The sequence below is a fragment of the Lipophrys pholis genome, assembly GCF_963383615.2.
Source record: "Lipophrys pholis genome assembly, chromosome: 22".
Classification (NCBI taxonomy): domain Eukaryota; kingdom Metazoa; phylum Chordata; class Actinopteri; order Blenniiformes; family Blenniidae; genus Lipophrys; species Lipophrys pholis.
In genome coordinates this window covers 7,126,759-7,146,910 of record NC_137644.1, presented here as the reverse complement: position 1 = coordinate 7,146,910, position 20,152 = coordinate 7,126,759, and the positions used below count along the sequence as shown (strand labels likewise).

The 20,152-nt window shown below is 44.5% G+C and overlaps 2 protein-coding genes across 2 annotated transcripts; one reads left to right on the top strand and one right to left on the bottom strand.

The window, feature by feature from the left end:
* The first annotated feature begins 2,523 nt into the window (after nucleotides 1-2,523).
* On the top strand, nucleotides 2,524-15,796 carry cry1a (cryptochrome circadian regulator 1a). Its single transcript, XM_080491760.1, has 13 exons — nucleotides 2,524-3,398; nucleotides 10,724-10,832; nucleotides 10,915-11,057; nucleotides 11,147-11,331; nucleotides 11,429-11,517; nucleotides 11,848-11,988; nucleotides 12,109-12,420; nucleotides 12,751-12,902; nucleotides 13,467-13,669; nucleotides 13,828-14,058; nucleotides 14,138-14,203; nucleotides 14,382-14,486; nucleotides 15,335-15,796. The coding sequence occupies exons 1-12, from the start codon at nucleotides 3,241-3,243 to the stop codon at nucleotides 14,480-14,482; spliced, it is 1,890 nt and encodes a 629-aa protein (XP_080347886.1). The 5' UTR covers nucleotides 2,524-3,240; the 3' UTR covers nucleotides 14,483-14,486; nucleotides 15,335-15,796.
* A 269-nt stretch (nucleotides 15,797-16,065) lies between these two features.
* LOC308127019 (transcription termination factor 2, mitochondrial-like) lies at nucleotides 16,066-20,152 on the bottom strand. Its single transcript, XM_080491761.1, has 2 exons — nucleotides 20,091-20,152; nucleotides 16,066-18,649 (listed from the first exon to the last, which is right to left on the bottom strand). Exon 2 carries the CDS (start codon nucleotides 18,627-18,629, stop codon nucleotides 17,442-17,444), a length of 1,188 nt encoding a protein of 395 aa, XP_080347887.1. The 5' UTR covers nucleotides 18,630-18,649; nucleotides 20,091-20,152; the 3' UTR covers nucleotides 16,066-17,441.

The window sequence follows — 20,152 nt, the reverse complement described above, 5'->3', positions numbered from 1 at the left end:
AAACTTGTCAAAGACTAAACTGAATCCAGCAGGAGCTCATTAACACTGTTTGTATCTGATGAGTCAAGTTTTCGATGAGTGAATCGCACTCTCATGATGTTATACTGCCCCCCAGTGGCCGGACGGAGGTAACGCTTCAGCTGACCGACTTTCTTCTTGCATAATTACAAACATTTTACATAAGAACCGTGTGACGCATTGCCGTTATTTACTCTGATGAAAAGCAAACCTTCAGCAGACATCATGCAACTAACTGTCATCACGAGACAAATTATGAATGATAATATATAACTGATAACGATGCAAGTTTATATGCACAGAATTTAAATCAATCTAAATGTAGGTCATGAAAAAAGGCAAATAAGATAGAAATAAGTGTGATCTGGTGATGTTAGTTTGTTTTTAAAGGAGGGTCAATTTCAGGACAAAAGTTGCACTAGTGTGACTAAAACCGTCCACACGCACGCGCACATGTGAGAAGCACGAGCGGGGACTCATACCAGACGTCATGTGCACATCCGGGTCCTCTGGGGAAGCGCACGCGGAGCAGCGCTGCACGTATTGCGCGCACAACACAGAACTTATGCAATTTATGTATTTTACAGCTCATAACAAGAATCCAGACACAAACAGCTTCATTAGTGAGCTGAATCTGCAGCGACAGGCGTTTTTACTGTTAAATACTATTTTCCACAGCTGTCATCCTCTTGTGTTATTCCTCAGATAACCGACAATAATATGATGACACAGGAGAGATGCCATTTTATCCTATTAAAGTAGTTTATCTTTAATATTTTGAGATGTAGACAGCAAAACAGTTATGAAATCCTGTTATCCAGACTCACAAAACATCTGTGAATTAAGACAGACTCAGAAAGTCCAGCAAAGGGATAAAATTGCACTTCTGATTGTGAGTGATACTGGATTGGGATGGTTTTGCTGTACGCTGCATGTGTCAATCCTATATTTAAGGTTTATATTTGGAGGCTACTTGACAATTATTTGCAGACAAGCACTCCAGTGCAGAACATCCCTAATCACAAGCTTGCTCCGTTAAATTTAATCTATCAATGAGATAATTTTCATTGAAATAAATGAATAAATTATCTTTGGATATAGGTTATGTAAGGTAGTTGTTCTCAAGGGGTCAAGGGGATGTTTTTCCCAGCCTCTGTTGATTAAAAAAGTAGTAATTGACATATAAAACTATTAATAATTTAATTGAGACACATTTTTATCTCTCTAAATGTTGTGGGATAATAGTTTCATTTGTCATTGTCATTTGGGTTCATTCTGTCGTATATCAAGGTCACATTTTAGTGTATTAAAACACTTTCCCATCTGCTCACTATGCTTTATTCATCTGTTATAATTGTTTTGCAAACATTTACAGGAAAACTAGTGGAATAACTCGGTAGCACAGCTTGCATAAGCTCACATTTTAGTGAATCTCAGAGAGGCTGTGTTCATACTCATGGTGCTTCATTTACCTGTTAGAATTTTTCAAATATTTACTGATAAACTAGTAAGAGAAACCTCCTGACACAGGTTGTATAAGGTCACGTTTCACCATCTAGCCTGTGTGAATTTTCATTAATATTCATTTATCTGTCCTTGTTTTTAATGTTTACAAGAAATCCAGTCAAAAACCTGATAGCACAGCTTGTGTAAAGGTCACATTTCATTGATTGTCTCAGATAATCTATGCTTCAGTTATTGGGATTTTTGTTTTTTCAAATATTTACAGAAAAACAAGTAAAAGAAACCTTCAAAACAGCTTGTATAAGCTCACATTTGAGTAACTCTTACACAGGCTGCGTTCATGCTCACTATGCACAATTTGTCTTTTATGATATTCAAAATATTTCCAGGAAAACTAGTTAAAAACAACAACACAACAACAACAACAACAACTCCTAACACAGCTTTTATATAAAGTCAGATTTTACTTACATTTATTATTATCATTACTTACATTACAACTACTTTGCATCTACTCACTATGCTTCATTTATCTGTTTGGTTCTTTTTTTAATAGTTAGAAGAAAAACTAGTGGAATAACTCGGTAGCACAGCTTGCATAAGCTCACATTTTAGTGAATCTCAGAGAGCCTGTGTTCATACTCATGGTGCTTCATTTATCTTGTACATATAAATTTTTTTTGATAATTCGAGGAAAACTATTAAATAAAAAACACTCAGCTTGTATGAAATCACATTTGAGATCATTACAACTATTTTGCATCTACTCACTATGCTTCATTTATCCACTATACAATTCTTTATTTTTTTTATATATATTTGCAGGAAAACTAGTAAAAAAAAACCTCCTAACTCAGCTTGTATAAGGTCACATTTCACTAAGTAGTCTGTGTGCATGCCTCTCATCCCCTCCTCCCCCCCCCTCCTCCAGACCCGGAGACCAAACACGCTGCAAAAACGTGACAACGCTGTGACGCATAAGTCACAGCTTCGGACCAATCAGCGCGCCCGCAGCCGTGTGCGTCTCCAGTGGGCGGAGTCACTGCTGTAGGTGCGGTGATGAGGCAGAGCGTCTATTCGCGGACGTAGAGGAAAGAGTTTCACTCATTCCCACTCAAAACATCCACGGCAGCGACAGGGAACAGCTCGGACCGAACCTAGAGAGGGCTTACGACAGCTAAGTATCGTTATTTTTTTGGGACCACGTGTCAGACGGAAGTCGCAGTTAGATATTTTGTGTTTTTACATAACCAGCTTTCCACGGAGCTGCGAGGTTTTCTCCAGACACTCGTCAACGGCAAGAAAGTTCCTGCTTTATCCAGATATAGGTGAATGCTGTCAATATAGACGCAATCGGACTGAGATTTTTCTGAGTTTAAGTGTTTATTTGGCGCATTTTGTTTGCCATTCAGAAAAACAAGTTATACAACACGCCGGGCTGAGGCTCCGCGGTTGAAGCAGGTCCTAGTGCCCGCCGGGTTCGCAGAGCGCGCGATGCTTCAGATCACTCACGTTTCTAACTTTTTCGACACTATGGAAATAAATCAACTAGAGCAAGGTTAATAATTTTTTTTTTGTTTAAAGAAAAGAAAATCTGCACTAATTTCCTCAATTTTTCCATCATATTTTTTCGGGACTCCCAAGTGGCCTTGTTTTTTTTTTTGTGTGTGTTGAGAGTGGGAATTTAAACTCGAGTGAGCGCTTCATAAAGACAATCAAAACAAAAAAGGAACCAAAAAGGACTCATCCAGTTGAGTAATGGTCATTAATACGGTCCACTGGTTCAGGAAGGGCTTGCGGCTCCACGACAACCCGTCGCTCAAGGAATCTCTGCTGGGAGCGGACACCGTCCGCTGCGTCTACATCCTCGACCCCTGGTTCGCGGGCTCTTCCAACGTGGGGATCAACAGGTGGAGGTGAGAGAGCGACACCACGGGAGGACACATTTGTTCACTCGCACTTTACGCCACGACATTTCAAGTAGAAACGCATTGTTTACATGAAAACACTCGCCTTTTTAAACCAGCTCCGAACGTGGAACTTTTCTTTGACGCGCCAGACTCGCACATGCGCACCACCGCCGTGGTTAACAAGTGCGTGAGTAGCAAACATGGCGGCCTTCACAGCTGCATGACTCCCAATCTAGTTCTGTCATAGATATTGGTGGTTTTATACTTGAGATTCACCCGAACAGCACCCAATTCGTCATCTGTCCATACATATGTCAGCTGCTCTGGATTGTGTCAAAGTTTATAACATATTGTTCTCGTGTGGTTTCATTGGAAAAACAACCAACGGCGCCACCTCATGGCCCAACGTGCTAACTGGATTGTTTTCAGCGTTTCTGCTGCTGCCGTGTAAACGCTAAACTTTTCTGAAGAGAGCAAGACGTTGTCACTTGGAACGCTGTCGTGTAACTGTAAATGGCGTGGTTTTCATGTTAGAACACGAGTCGACGCTTCTGTTTTATATCTATTTTTTGTGATAAAACCAAACACGGGTGCAAACAACCATACACAAATAAACATTAACAATAGGAGCTTTCACAGGTGCTTTCACTTGAAAACGGTGTCAGCATTTGAGTAATACTACTCTATATCTAAATATTTAGTATTTTGCAGGTATTTGATTCAATATATATGTCAAACACATTTATGTTCAGAAGTCACATTCAGTCCAGTTTCAACTTGAATGAGCCGGAGCGGTTACATAGTGCCACGAAAAATGTAAAATTTTGAAAAAACATTTGTCATGGTGTAGATTATCTGTGATGAAAATGTCGATATTTTTGACAGAACCAAACAATTACTACAGAACATGACTACAATCTCACTGTAAAGCCAATTCTAATGAAACAATCTGGTGCAAAATACTTAATTGTTTATATACGTTTTATGAATACACTCAGTAAATTATTATATCATAAAGTAAATGTGGCATTAATTGTAATTTATTTAGTTAAATTGGCCACATAAGACTGTAATCCATTCGATGTCACTTCACAGTATAATTCTTCATGATTTTATCTTAAATGATTAAGAAAAAAAATCAATACAATGTAAAGAATCCAATCATTTCTAATCCTTTCTGCTGTGAGTATAAACCAGTTAATAAAATAATCTTGTCAAGCCACATAAAAGTTCATATTTATACAGAAAGAATGATTTTCGGTTGGAGCGTGTTCAGATTAAACTCGATCCTGAAGACGACCAAGTGCTTGAAGATTCTTCATCATTTTGATCAACAGATGAATTAATGAAAAAGAATCCATCAGAATTTCAACCAAGTTTTGAAGGCGAGAGATATAAATTGGCTGTGGCTTGGTTGGGTTTGATTCCTCACCTGTCCAAAGTGCCATTGAGCAAGACACTGAACCCCCAAACTTCTCCCATTGGGTGGATTGAGCCGCCTCCATTTCTTCTTTTAAAAAAATGAATTTCCCTCTGATATTAATAAAATATTTCTGTTCTTCATTTAGCCATTGAGAGGTTAATTATTAACTCGGTTATTCATCTCACTTCCCTTGGACTTTAACTGCGACGCTTCCTCATATTTATTAGTTCCTGACCTGGTTATAAAACACACAAACCGTCAAGTACCTGCACTCCAGTCACTCAAACATTTCTCTTAATTTTGTTTCTTATTCATGTTGGAAAGGTCTGATTGTTTATTCAGCAAATGAATGTATCTGCGTGGCACAGCCAGATGATGATTGATAGTCACACAATGCCATATTCCACCTTCAACATGAGCATTGAATTCCTAATTTAAACGCATTTCACTCAATCATACGTACTCAGCTGCAGTCGCACATTAAACTGGAGTCTTCGCCTTGTAATCACCTTTCAGCAGAGCGTCAGGAACGGAGGAAACACCAATTACATCAATTAAATCGGGCAAAATAAATAATTAGAGCAGAAATCAAGGCATGATCTCAGCTGGGTAAATAGTGTTTTTGGTGTTTTGATGATCACCTGCCTGCCAGACTGTAATTAGCGATGATATAACAGTTAATCGTTGTTTCTCCAGAGATTCGTCACGCATGCAGCCGGCCGCAGACTGGTTCACATTAAGGTTTTACAGCACATACACGGCCTTCCCCACTCAGCTCCAGTCGGTTTTATGTAAGCGACGCATCCTGAACTCCAGACTCTCGACAGGAATTTGACAGCCGAGGCGGGGACGAGCCGTTTTGAGTCCGGGTGACACAAATGTGTAGGAAGCTTTGCAGACTCATGTGAAGTGAGATAAGAGAGAGCGAGAGAGGACGGTTGAGATTAGAGGACGTTTCGCAGTTTGTCCCTGTTTCTTTAATCCTCCTGTGTTTCTAGAAGTCATCTCAGTCTGTGTGGTCTCTGGCCCAGACGTTTACCCGCCCGGCTCGCGCCGTGTCCGGCCTTGTATGGAAACCAGCGAGCCTCTGGCGAATGTAAGACGTGTGCAGTGCAGCGGGAGGTCTCGCTGGATGTTTTTCCTTTCTTTTTCCCACTCCGGGTGAGCGACGCGGTTCCCGACTCTGGAAGAGTGGGGCAGCTGCAGCGGCAGCATTAGGAAAGGCGTGTCTGTTTTGAGCATCCATGTTTTGCTTCCATGGTTACGTAACGGCGGTGACGCAGTGCTCACGCACATCATTCACTTTGCCCTCATTCATTCCCTTTATCTGTTTATTTATTTATTTATTTGCACATGTCGGACATGTATATGGAGCAAAACCGTTCATCTCTAAATATGGAGAGAAAAACATTCTGAGTGGATTAAAATGTCTCATCTTCAGTGTGAAGAGCACATCTCAGACAAATAGAAGTTGGGTCATAAATGTGTTGGAGTGGGATCTTTATCTTTTGTGGAGTAGATGGAAAACAAAATGGAGTTTGTTGGACACGTCAGCAGAGGTGGAAAGAGAACAGTTACACCAAAAGCTTTTATTCAAAGCACTGTTCTCCAAAACCATTCAAAGTATCAATCACAATCAGAGTACTTTTTCAATCCCATGGGGGGATTCTTTTTACCTGGCTCCACAGAGAAAGAATGATATTTAAATAGTTAAATAAGTGACGCCAGGCCAAATGTCCACACACGGGGTTAAGCTCAACAGTGACAGGTGACAGAGCTTAACAAGCAAACAAAACACGCAGGTTACTTCGACCTTCTTTGCATGACAACACTTCAAGTGAAAACCGTTTTTGCATTTTTGTTTCAGAGAAGTTTTGTGTTTACACCATCGACGTTTTGAAAATAATGTTCGTTTACATGCAGCGACAGAAAACCCTGAAAAAGATGTGCGCAACAGCTTTTCAAAAAGCTCCACCTTGGGAACTATTTTCAAAAACACGCATTTTCAGCTCCCAAAACACAACAAAAGTTTTGCGTTTTCACTTGGAAGACGTTGTGTAAACGGGGGCTTCAGCAGTCACAATTGCTTGCATGGTCAACAACAGACGTTCGGTTGATTTGAAGCACTTTTTTGCCAAACATCGGTAAAGAAATCTGTGTTTCAAACAAGATCTTTACCATTTTTAAAGTTCAAAATGTACTCAAGCATGGGTTGAATTACATATTCTAAAAAAGAACCCAAAATTATACTTGATTGCAGTATTTGTAATTCATTTCTTGCACTAGTGTGTGATTAAATTGTCACACAGGCTTTTGTACATAAAACAAGCGAGGAAGGCCTCTTCAGTCTCTGGGTCATTCAGATCCCACATATCAAAGGGAAAGCATGTGAAAGACGAGATGTCAGGTCGGGGGGTGTCATCCTCTCTGAACCCCCCCCCCCCCGGCCCCCTCTGGCATTGCCAGGCACTGCACAAGTAGGTCAGTGTGTTTGTAGCAAACCTCCCGTCGCCTTCCACACTTTGTGACCTACTTCTGTTTTTCCCGCCGCATTGTAACCCCCGACAACTCGCTGCACTGTACAGACGCTAATCCCCAACAAAGCAGCGTCCGTCTGATATTCAGTTTCACCTCGTGTTTAAGGGTCGTGGTTACGAAAAGAGACCTTCACGCCGAGGGGGAAGAGGTTCAAGGCGGAGGTAATTAGAGTGGCGCTGCTCGGTAATGTTTATATAAGGGTAGGAGGGCCGAGCAGGGAGAGCACAGTGTGGCGAATGTCACGGTAAACACACATGGGGGGGATTCCTCGGCGGCATGGTGACGGAGTCTCGAGGTATGAGTCTGGTTTTGTCTCGTCACACACTGACCTCAGAGGTCAGGAGCACAAAGCAGCTGGTGGCATCGTGGTCAAGATAGGTTTGCAGAGAGCTGGAGCCGCGTGAAAATAGTGTATTTGGTGACAGGCTTGCTATGTAAGCTAGGATAGGTTGTGAACCTCTGCAATGAAAAGAATCATTAACTGTAGTCTTAAGGCGTATTGTTTTTGAGGCTTGTCGTTTATATAGAAACACGTGTAGAAACGATTGTCTTTCTGTGAGACGTTTGAAGTCAAATCCTTAAGTTCGATGGTTAGTCACACGTCTTTGTCCACATTCAGATTCACATTTAATGGTGGATTTACTCCCAGAACTGTGGCATTAAATTGAGTCCTTCCATTGTGATTCAAACTGTCATTTCATCCTGTACACATCTGGCTGGAATGTTTGGAGTGTCTTAATCAGGAGACGAGAGCTTTTCTAGGAGAATGGATCACAGATGTTGAGGTAATTTGATTCCGTACTGCACAGGAGAGCGTGGACTGGTTATTTTCCATTAGTGACAGACCTGCTTTGGCTTGCAGGATAACAGGAAATCTTCCACCTACGAATTTTGTTCCCTATAGCAACGGCACGGGAAGCGACACATTACTGCTGCTTCCTCTGCACACGTGTACCTGTGTGTCCCCCCCCCCCCTTTTATTACAAGGGTGATTTAAAGAGAGCCACTGTGTAAAATATGCAGTACAAAACATAATCAAGTAGAACATGTGAGAGCATTGAGATGTTCCTGTTGGTCGTATTTCCACCAGTTGGCTCAGACTGTGGCGATTGTGTTGATTGACGTCACACAAAGCGGTGATGAAGACCGGTTGACTCATCCACTGCCACCATAATCCAGCCTCAGGGAGAAGTTCAAGACCGTTTTCAGTATTAAGTTTCATTTAATTTTTTTTATTTTTGTGCATCTTGTCCTCGCCCTTCTTGTTTATTTCTCCTTGTTCTGTTGGTTTAGCATTAGCCCTTCGACATTTGTCCTCTTGAGTTCTACTTGTATCTGTCTGGATATTCTTTTCCCACGTCTTGTTGATCTTCATTCTTGTCTTCCTTGATTGTTTTGTTCTTTGTAGTTTTCGCAGAAATCGACTGACTCTTGAAAAGGGGAAGTTTTGTACTTGCTGATCAGTCCTGTTGAAGTCTAGACGTTAGAGAAGTGAGCTTGTGACCAGAATCACCCGGAATCAATAAAGTAACACGAGAGAAGACAGACATTTGTGCTTATCGATAACTAGCACAGTTCTGTGTAGAAGAGGTACTGCAGGATTACGAAGGTTCACACAATACTCTGCACCAACCGATTCTTGTATCTTGTTTTCTGATTTGTCAGAAATTCTAAGTGGGCGGGGTTTTTGTAGAAGTTGTATTTCTGCACCTGAGTTGTTTATGTAGTATGAAAAGTTCTGTCCTGGACCAAGCTTGTTGTTGTTTTGGCCACCTTGAGAAAACAAACGATTTCTTTCCAGCAAAACTCAGTAACCTGGTAACTCTGGTCTATTGGTGCCACGTCGAGGTCACATTAAGTTACTTACACAGAATTGCACAGATGCAAACTGGCCCATTTCATTCAGTAGGAATAAGTATTTTCAAACTGCAGAAGTTCTGTGAGGCTCAATGTTGGAGGCAGTTACATGTCATTGACATAATTGTTGCATGAAGTAAGCAAAACACAAGTCAGAACGATTTTTGGGGAAGTTTACATAACCTGAAATTTGGATGCTTGGAGCACATACATCATCGGCTTAAAGGTGCTTGCTCTATTTTAAGGGTAATTATTCTTCCAACCACAGTGAACACAGCAGAAGAAAAGTGTTTCCTCAGCTATTAAACACATTATCGGTTTCACGTTAAGCCTTAAGTATTTGGGGCAAGAAGTGTTCTACTGTTTTGTGCCTCGCATATATTCTGAATTTTTGGCTTCTTTTTCTGGTTATATTGCTGAGATCATCTCAAATTATGTTATAAAGTATTGACATCGATCAGATTTATTGCATTTCATTCCTACCTAATGCTCTACTTTCTCAGTTGAATGTACATTGCCGGCCATAACCGCTAGGGGTGTCCCTTTCCCCAATGGCAGGTTGAAAAGAACGAGTATAGATGGATGAAGGTTGGTTGGTTTTTGACAAATTCTTTGGTTTGGCTGGTTGGTGATTGATGAAAATATGAGCAAACCCACAGTGAAATTCCTGCCGTGTCACAACGTGGACACCTGCAGCTTATAGTCAAGTGCAGCTTGTACTTTTCTTTTTTTTTTTTTCTTTTTAAATTTTGCCGGTGCAGCAAATATTAAGGTGCGCTCAATAGTCCGGAAAATACGGTATATCAGCACATTAACCATCAAGCCATCTTGATTTATTTTGACCAAACCTTCTTTTGCTGTACCCGTCGATTCTACGTCGACCTGCACTTTCCCAATATGAGCTCTCTGCTGGGTTTGAAACATCATATAATACATTTAATTTCATCCCATAGTGAGGAGTTTCAGGTTGATCATTATCTAACAGTGACACAGTTACTGTGTCTCCTTGTTCACAGTGAAAGGTTCCTAGTGACTGTAGCCTGGTCAGTCGCTCTGCTTTCTCACTGAAAAGACCCGACTGGTTATATTTTCTTCATGTGGAAATTAGTTCTTCGTGCCACTAATCGCTTCTTTTGCATTGCCCCATTGTGTGTTTTCATTGATATTTAGTTTAAACAATTCAGAACTGAATTGAATGTAATTATAAAGAAGAGAAAATGATATCATGGCAATCTCATTATTATTTTGTTCGGGTGACAGTCATACAGTTTTGTTTGGACAAAAATAACCACGTATCAGTCTTCGTTTCTTTAGAAAAACTGGAATCTCTTCATCATTTCCCTCCTTCATCCTCCCCCAGCCACTCGCTCGCTCTCAGGATACCTTCATCCGGCCCGCTGTAGAAGTAATTAAACACGAGTGAGGCTGTGTAGACCAGAGAGACGGTTGCTTCCCCTCGTTAAAGCAGTTTGATCGCACGCCGCTCACGTCCCGCTCTCTGCTCCTCCTGCAGGTTCTTACTGCAGAGTCTCGAGGACTTGGACTCCAGCCTCCGGAAGCTCAACTCCCGTCTGTTCGTGATCCGAGGCCAACCCACTGATGTCTTTCCCAGACTCTTCAAGGTGAAGCCTTGCTCCACACGTTTTCCACTTCAACCGTTCTTGAACTCCGTTTTCACTTTTGTTTCTGCTTCGTTTCCTGCAGGAGTGGAAGATCACTCGTCTGTCTTATGAGTACGACTCCGAGCCCTTCGGGAAGGAGCGCGATGCAGCCATCAAGAAGCTGGCCTCTGAGGCTGGAGTGGAGGTGACAGTCCGCATCTCCCACACACTCTATGACCTGGACAAGTGAGTACATCTTCGACTCTCGTCGCCGCCTCCGCCCCCGAGGCGTTTGACTCGGTGCGTGACTCTTTGATCTCGCCGTCACTCTGCAGGATCATAGAGCTGAACGGGGGTCAGTCCCCGCTCACCTACAAGCGGTTCCAGACCCTCATCAGCCGCATGGAGGCGGTGGAGGTCCCCGCCGAGTCCATCACCGCAGAAGTCATGGGGAAGTGCACGACGCCGCTGTTCGAGGACCACGACGACAAGTTCGGGGTCCCGTCTCTGGAAGAACTGGGTGAGTCCCCCCCCCCCCCCAATGGACCCGAGAGCTGATTCCACACGGTCAAAGACTCAGGAAAGTCAGTTTAACGTGCTCTGATGTGATCCTGCAGGTTTCGATACAGAAGGTCTGTCCTCCGCCGTGTGGCCGGGAGGAGAGACTGAAGCCCTCACACGACTAGAGAGGCACCTGGAGAGGAAGGTGAGTCAAATCAGACCAAGAGAATGTCTTCATGAGTCCTAGGGTTTCTTCATTTCCATTACTGTTTATGGGTTGGTTCATCTATTTGGGCCAGTTTTGGCCCACAGGCCTTACGTTTGACACCCCTGATTTAAGATCTGTCTCTTCGCAATCATCACTCTGTCCCCTGTCGACATCCGTGGTGGTTTCGACGTTCGAATCCCAATTGAGATACGAAGCAAAAATGAACCAAGAGAGTTCAAACCCAGTTAAAATGGAAATGGAATCAGACTTGACAGTTTCCTGAAGTGCGTTTCCACATTTCCACATCTGGTCTCTTGTCGTCTTCAGGCGTGGGTCGCCAATTTCGAGCGTCCCAGAATGAACGCCAACTCGCTGCTGGCCAGCCCGACGGGCCTCAGTCCGTACCTGCGCTTCGGCTGCCTGTCCTGCCGCCTCTTCTACTTCAAACTCACCGACCTCTACAAGAAGGTAGGTGCAGCCCGGGACCAGAACGTAACACCAGAGCGAGGAGCAAGTCGGCTCTCCGAAACCTGATGGTGGTTGTTGAGTGTCTTGGAGGTTCACCTGTTTCTGCTCTTCCTCGTTAAGGTGAAGAAGAACAGCTCGCCCCCCCTCTCGCTCTACGGCCAGCTGCTCTGGCGCGAGTTCTTCTACACGGCGGCCACCAACAACCCCTGCTTCGACAAGATGGAGAGCAACCCCATCTGCGTGCAGATCCCCTGGGACCGCAACGCCGAGGCGCTGGCCAAGTGGGCGGAGGGCCGCACCGGCTTCCCCTGGATCGACGCCATCATGACCCAGCTGAGGCAGGAGGGCTGGATCCACCACCTGGCCCGGCACGCCGTGGCCTGTTTCCTGACCCGGGGAGACCTGTGGATCAGCTGGGAGGAGGGCATGAAGGTACCCCCTCATACCCTCTCCTGATTAGTGCTGCTTCTACTATGCTGAGCAATACTGATGAGTTAAATACAAAGTGAATTCCAGTCTCCAAGTCTTGAAATGCCTTTTTTTTTATTTTTTAATCTTTAAACCAAACCCAGAGTCTCAAAGTCAATAATGATCCGTTGGAACCAGAAAATCTTCTGGAAAACTTGTCCACACAATCAAAACAATTATTATTGTTATTATTATAATTATAATTATTACACTTATTTCTCTCTCTGGAATCCATTGGAAACGAAACCTGTTGACAGCGTTCTGTGTCTAACTGGAGCCGTTTTGTGTGCGAAGGTGTTCGAGGAGCTGCTGCTGGACGCCGACTGGAGCGTCAACGCAGGAAGCTGGATGTGGCTCTCCTGCAGCTCCTTCTTCCAGCAGTTCTTCCACTGCTACTGTCCGGTGGGCTTCGGGCGGCGCACCGACCCCAACGGGGACTACATCCGGTGAGTCACACAGGTTCACTGTTAGTTTGGAGAACTGATCCGAAGGAGTCGCCTGGGATGTGCTTTGTGTATCAACAACACTTTTTTTACTTTTATTGTTCGTAAATTCCACTTCACAACCAGTATCTACACCATTTCTTAAATCTCGTTCGTAGTGTTTCTACTTTCTTTAATCATTTCAGTTTCTTTTTAAATATTTTTCCAAATTTTCGTGTGACATTTCACAATTTTTATGGTTTTATTTTTAACTTTTTGTCATTATTTCAGCTTTATTTTTCTTCTTGTTTGGGGTTTTTTCTCAAACTTTTGAAATTTCAATTTCTTTTCAAAGTTTCTTTGACTTTATTGTCAAAAATGCTTTATAAGATTTAGACTTTTAAATTGAGACCAAACCTCGATAAAGGTTGGATTAGCGACTGTGTCATGTTCTGACATGTCCTGTGTGTTTTCCATCTGCGTGTGGGGGCGACGCTGACTCACTGGTGTGTTCATATCACTTCACTGACGGTGTTTGTCCAAGTGAACTACTCGCCCACTGACGCTCCCCGTGTGTCCGTTTCTCAGGCGCTACCTGCCCATTCTGCGGGGCTTCCCGGCCAAGTACATCTACGACCCCTGGAACGCCCCGGAGGTCGTGCAGAAGGCGGCCAAGTGCATCATCGGCGTGCATTACCCCAAGCCCATGGTGCACCACGCCGAGGCCAGCCGCCTCAACATCGAGAGGATGAAGCAGATCTACCAGCAGCTGTCCTGTTACCGAGGCCTCGGTGAGCGGCGGGAGACGATGGGGGAGGGGGGGGGGTCAAACCACGAGGGGCAAAAAAGGCCCGAGTGGCTTTTACGCCATCGATACGTTCAAATAAAAAAGTAAAAGTTCTTACAAACTCTGATTGTGTGAGATCCTGACGGTTTCCTGTGTCCGCAGGCCTTCTGGCTTCAGTTCCATCCAACTCCGGGGTGAACGGTAACGGCTGCAGCGAGCCGTCCGGGGACTCGATGGGATTCCCCGTGGAGTCGTCGCACGCCACCGCCGCTCCCTCTAGCTCTGTGGTTCCAGGCTATCAGCTGCCGGTTCACTCCCAGGCCGACTGGCAGAGCGGCGGCATGATGTATCTGCAGGGCGAACCGCAAACCGCCATGGCCACAAATCAGCAGGGTGAGCGTCTTGGGACCGTCTGGACGTCTCTGTGCTCGCGGAGCCATTTCTAATCCTCGAATCTCGCGTGCCGTTCCAGGTTACCCTGCCAGTGGCGCCATGATGCATTACACTCAGCAGATTCCCGGGCCCGCGATGCAAAAAGGTCAGTAATAAAATAGAAAGTAAATAAAAAGCCACCTCAGCTAATTATAGTGATACGGTTTTTATTTAGATGAATACTGTGCTGCAGCAGACTGTATAAACCTCACTATCATTAGTCTGAGCCGTCTTCCTCTTAGTAGGTCACTGATTAGTGGAAGCTGTGTTTGTTGTGTTTAAAGGGCTCGATCATCACTCCGCCTCTCAGACCAGCGGCAAACGCCACAGCGAGGACGCCGGCAACTGGAAAGGCTCCAAACTTCAGAGGCAGAGCAACCACTAAAGAGGTGAGCTCAAACGCTCAGCCACACATGCTGTGTTTATATCGCGCTCGCTGTTATACCGACGCACGACCGAGCGTAATGAGCGGCACTTAAAGTTTCTCCTCCAATTGCCGGTTCTGTAACCGTGTCAATCACGTTGCATAACGTGAAAGTGGTACGTCACTGAGCCGCACCAACGCATACTCTTAAGTTAGTCCTCAAAGTTTAGTTCTTTTGGCTACGTGGAGGAAATAAATGGTTATTATTCCAATGAGAAAAAGTTTTTTTTTTAAAGAAAACAGATGTTTTTTTAAACCAATATCTTAAGAGTAGCGACACAACGCAACACTGAGACCCAAACTGAGATATCGGTGATGCTGCCATGGAAGATAGAGAACTAGTACTAGCCTCAAAGCCATGCTGTCAGGGTGAGTTTGTAAAAAAAATACCCATAATGCAACAGCTGTAGGAGAAGTTTTCTGGACACTCCAGAAAGTTTCATTAAAACTTACTTTAGGTTGAGGTTATCATTTTTTTTAATACTGTATTTTCATAATGGTGATTAAACTTTATTATATTTATTCTATGTCATAACTGTATTTTAACAGAATATATGTCGTTTATTTTTTACCTTTTCAACAGGAATTGATTTAATAAATCATTCTTGACAAACAAAAACTTAAAAAAGAAGCTTAACTTTAACAGTTATTATTCTCGTGACGAAAATGGGCTGTTTGTGGACTAAAATACTTTTGTGTTTTCACGTTTTGTTTTACTTTCGTCTCCAGATAAATTGTTTTAGTCGTTAAAATCACGTTGGTCCTAAATTTTGTCGCCCGCCGACTGACTGGACGTCTTCCTGTCTCCTGCAGGTTCCTCTGCCGACCCTCCACCAGTCGCACCGTGTACACAGCCAAAAAGGAAACAGACACTTAAAACATTTTGTTCCGGCCCTACGGTGCTGCATGACCCCCGGCCCCCTCCCCCGAACCCACCGCCCTTCAGATCCACGCACACATTTCTCCTGCAGACTGCAGATCCTGGACTGCTCGGTCCGGCGGGGAGAGGCTGTTACACTGTGTGTATCTTTGGCTTCGTGTTCCTTGTGTATATAATGAATTTGCTAAAAAAGCAGCTCACATACAACTTGTACATATTTGGATATTGTATGTGTGTTTCTCTCTCTTTGTGTAGCCATAGACCCATTGATATATTTTTGATATGAGATATCACTGCAGATGGATTCTCCTTCTGGGAAATTTTCAATAATAAAAAAAAAAAGAAAAAAAAAAACCGTTTATCGCCGTCCATTCTAGGGAGTAACAACAAACCACTGACAATAATAATAATAAAGAGCTCAGAAAGCTTGTGTGTTAATAACGTCGACTCCGGTTCAGTGTAGATACTACCTGAAGTGTTTGGATCGTTTCCTTTCTTTCTCAGTACAAGTGGATTGTTTTCTTTCCTCCTCAATGGTTTTTTTTGAGAAAAAGTGAGAGGATCACAAAGCCTTCATATCACCATGCCCCTCCCCCGGTTCTTCTTACTGTACAATCCCCAATAAATGTCCCACTGGAGAGACGCGCTTCACTCGTTTCTTGTTCCTTCTTATTGTGCTTGTTTAATAAAAACTGGGTTTAAAAATACAACCGCTTTCGGTCTGTTGGTTTGTCTGCTTGCATACTGTGTCATGTGACATTATGTGTGAGAAATGAGATTTCATCCTTTCAAAAGAAACTCCAGAAATTAACAATAAGTTATTTGAGATGCTGATAAATGAGCGATAAATAGGTTTAAAACAATAAACACAAAGCTTTGAAAGCTTTAGTAAATGTGAGTTATTTCGAGTAAATTCTGAGTTTTTCGCGTAATATCCACAGCTTCCCCCTGAAGGAGCGCACACCCCGGATGAGCACGCTTCAAATACAAAACAGCTTTTTGGCACAACATGTCATTTAAAAATGTAAAATTATTACATTTATTGCACTTCCAGTTGCCACAATCTGCTGTTATTTTCACGTCTGCCACATAAAATACAGTTTATGTCTGTAAACGCGTCGGCAGAGGGAGTCATCGCCGGCTTAGTGTTGAGGTGGGTCAAGGAGGAGACGAAGGCAGGGACGCCGTTCAAACTGCCTCGTCCATCATCAGTTAATAACGTTACAACATTAGAAGCACAAGAAGCCGGGAAATCAGTTTGAATTCGTCCTCTCACACACCAGTGGAGGCGGCTGCCTCGTCCATCCATCGCAATGGATTTGGAGTTCAGCGTCTTGCTCAAGGACACTTCGACGTGAGGAAAGAGGGAGATGTGGAATCGAACCAGCAACCTTCTGATTGGGAGACGACCGCTGCCCTTGTGTAAAAGAGACTCTGCTGTTAAAATAAATTTACTTTTTCATAAGGCCTCGTTTACACGACATTACAAGAGAAAACGCATCGTTTTGGGGTTTCCGACTGTCGACTCTAAAACCCCCAAGTCCCGGGAGAATATGGACAGGGAGTCATGACACGACGGACGCCGCCATTGTCGTTATTGTCCGTCCACTCGCACATGTGCAGACGTACTATTTACTACCGCCGTGGTGTGCACGCGTTTCAGAAACGTTGTGTTTTCATTGGTTCTGAGCACCGCGGTCGCGTAAACTGAGACGCAAAACAACCAAAGTTTTGCGTTTTCACTGGGAGACGTGGTGGAAACGGGGCCACTGCTTACTATTTGCATGAGTTTATGTATTATTATGTAAAGCCACAGCTGACTTAAATTAGGGCCGAGAGAAAGTGCGCCGTTAGATTTATTGCATTGCAGATCATTATTGTGAAACTCGACCACATTATAGCGTGAGGACTTCATCGCCGCCCTGTACTGCGCATTTAAAAGGGAATAAACAGACTTTCCTGCACTTTTGACCATAAAGCGGATTTGGAACTGAGAACTCAAGATTTCCTCTCTCGTTGCGCTTGCTCTCGTCCTGACCGTCACTCCTCCGCCGATCTGAGCGGGGCGACGGGGTTGAAGAGCGGCCGCTGCTGCCGCAGATGCAGCTTCGCGTAGCTCATCTCGAAGTCCTTCTTGGTCCCCACGATAACGTCCAGAGAGCCGGAGCGCACGTCGTAGCCGTACGAGGCCAGCTTGTGGATGCGGTAGAGCACGATCTGCGTGGTGAGCTCCAGCACGTTGGGGGACTCCTTCACCTGCTCCGTGCTCACCCCGGAGTCCATCAGCCCCTGGAAGCGGCCCATCAGGGTGGGCAGGGAGTAGTACAAGACGGCGGGGCAGCGGATCACCACCTGCCTGAGTTCGTCCTTGGAGCAGGAGAGGACGCCCTCCACGTAGACCAGCGCCTGCCGCATGGACTCGGGCTGCAGCTCGGCCACCGACGCCCTGAGGCTGGACACCAGGCTGAGCAGCTCCTCCGTGGTGAAGCCCTGCTCCCACAAGAAGCCCAGGCTGTCCCTCCAGGCCTCGGCGGGCCGCAGGAGGATGTAGGGGTTCTGACTGAGCAGCTTCTGCAGCCAAACCCGCAGGTTCCCCTCGTCCCCACCCAGGTCCAGGTAGATCTCCCGCAGCGTGTGGATGACCTCCTTGTTGCGCTCCACGGGGCGGCTGAAGCTCTGGGGGGCGCTGGCCATCAGCCTGCTGATGATCCTCTTGTTGAGGCGGAGGCCCTGGAGGTACAGGATGTTGGCCCGCTGGTTCCCGTGGTGGGTTGTGGTGAAAAACGAGGCGGGGAACTTCTCGATGATTCCCATCAGCTCGCGCTTGTTGGGACACACGGACACCCAGAGGTCTCGCTGCGCCGCCACGTCCCCGGGCTGGCACAGCACGGCCTCAGGGTGGTCCTCCAGGATGCGGGCGATGGCCGTGGTGTCGGCTCCCATGTCCCGCAGCAGGTCGGCGGTCTCCGACACGTACGCAGAACCCTCGGACAGAACCCAGCCCTTGAACTTCCTCACTTTCCGAATGTCCACCGAGAGCTCGTAGAGGGCGTCCACGGTGCACTGGTTTTCCAGTCTTCTGACAGGAGAGGCCACTGAGGAGGAGGAGGAGGATGATGAAGAGGAGGAGGATGATGATGATGAAGAGGCGGAGGCAGAGGAGGGAGGGAGCAGCAGCCTCATCCTCTGGCAGTAGGTGCACAAGGAGGCAGTGGTGACACGCAGCATGATGGACGTCTGGAGTGGATCTGTGAGCAGAATAAAGAGAATCAGGAAAACCTGGCAACTGTCCTCTGGGTCCTGTGATTACAAGTATGGATTATTTAATCAGATTTCTCACATCATTTGAATAAATCCAATAATTTCCCACTTAGAACGCTTCTATCCTCACTGTTGCCCGTTCATATCACTGAAAGTTACTGAAAATATGGATGTTACAGCAGTTAGTGGAGGAAGATGCTCTATAATCTGGATGTTAGAGGAGGAAGATGTTCTATAATCTGGATGTTAGTGGAGGAAGATGCTCTATAATCTGGATGTTAGAGGAGGAAGATGCTCTATAATCTGGATGTTAGTGGAAGAAAATGCTCCATAATCTTGGTGTTAGTGGAAGAAGATGCTCTATAATCTGGGTGTTAGAGGAGGAAGATTCTCTATAATCTGGATGTTAGTGGAAGAAAATGCTCTATAATCTTGGTGTTAGTGGAAGAAGGTGCTCTATAATCTGGGTGTTAGAGGAGGAAGATGCTCTATAATCTGGATGTTAGTGGAGGAAGATGATCTATAATCTAGATGTTAGAGGAGGAAGATGCTCTATAATCTGGATCTTAGTGGAGGAAGATGCTCTCTGATCTGGATGTTAGAGGAGGAAGATGCTCTATAATCTGGATGTTAGAGGAGGAAGCTATTTAGTTACATCTTGATTTGAGCCTCAAAATATCCCAAAATGCTGAAAGAAATTCAACCACAAGCTTCCATTAAACACATTTATGCATCAGACTCCTCTAACCAGGTCCAGTGTGAATAACAATCCTTTATGATGAGGGGAGTCATGGATTAGAGATAAGACAAGCAAGCAGTGTCAGGAAGGTTAGGTTCAAATCCCATATCTGACACTGTGAAGACTTAACTGCGTAACTGAGTTTCTAATACATGAAACACTAAAACGTGAGCAAAAGAGTTTTGACTGTTTCATTTCAATATCACCTTAGCGTCCTCCTTTGACCTCTAGAAGATGTTCAACCTGCATGTTTAGAACAAATGCATGACAAAAATCTGTATCCGTTATATTTAAACAGATCGTGTTGGGGAATATTTGCTTAAACTGCAAGTCATTTGATATATATTAATGCCCCTGAGCTACTTTAAGACATCCTCAGTAATCCAGAAGATTAAATTACACATATATACAACATGTGAATGAATGTGTGGGGGTTTGTGCTGCATGTACATGGTTATAGAGAAGTTGTTCTACAAACAGAGGGAACACTATGTCCTGCTGGCAGTACGTGCATGTACTGTATGTGATCTATAGGATATGTACAGTACATGCAAACGGCCACGAGCGGCCACGAGCGGCCACGAGACGAAAACAATGGAGGGATTAGTAGCTGGAAGAGAAGGCACAAAGAGAAGTGTTGTTTCCGCGTTAAAATGAATAGAATGAAGTATTATGGTGGTTGAATTTACCTTCTTCTCAGCCTGCGATCAGAGGACAGAGTTAGCTCCGCCTTCCGTTCCGCTTTCATAAC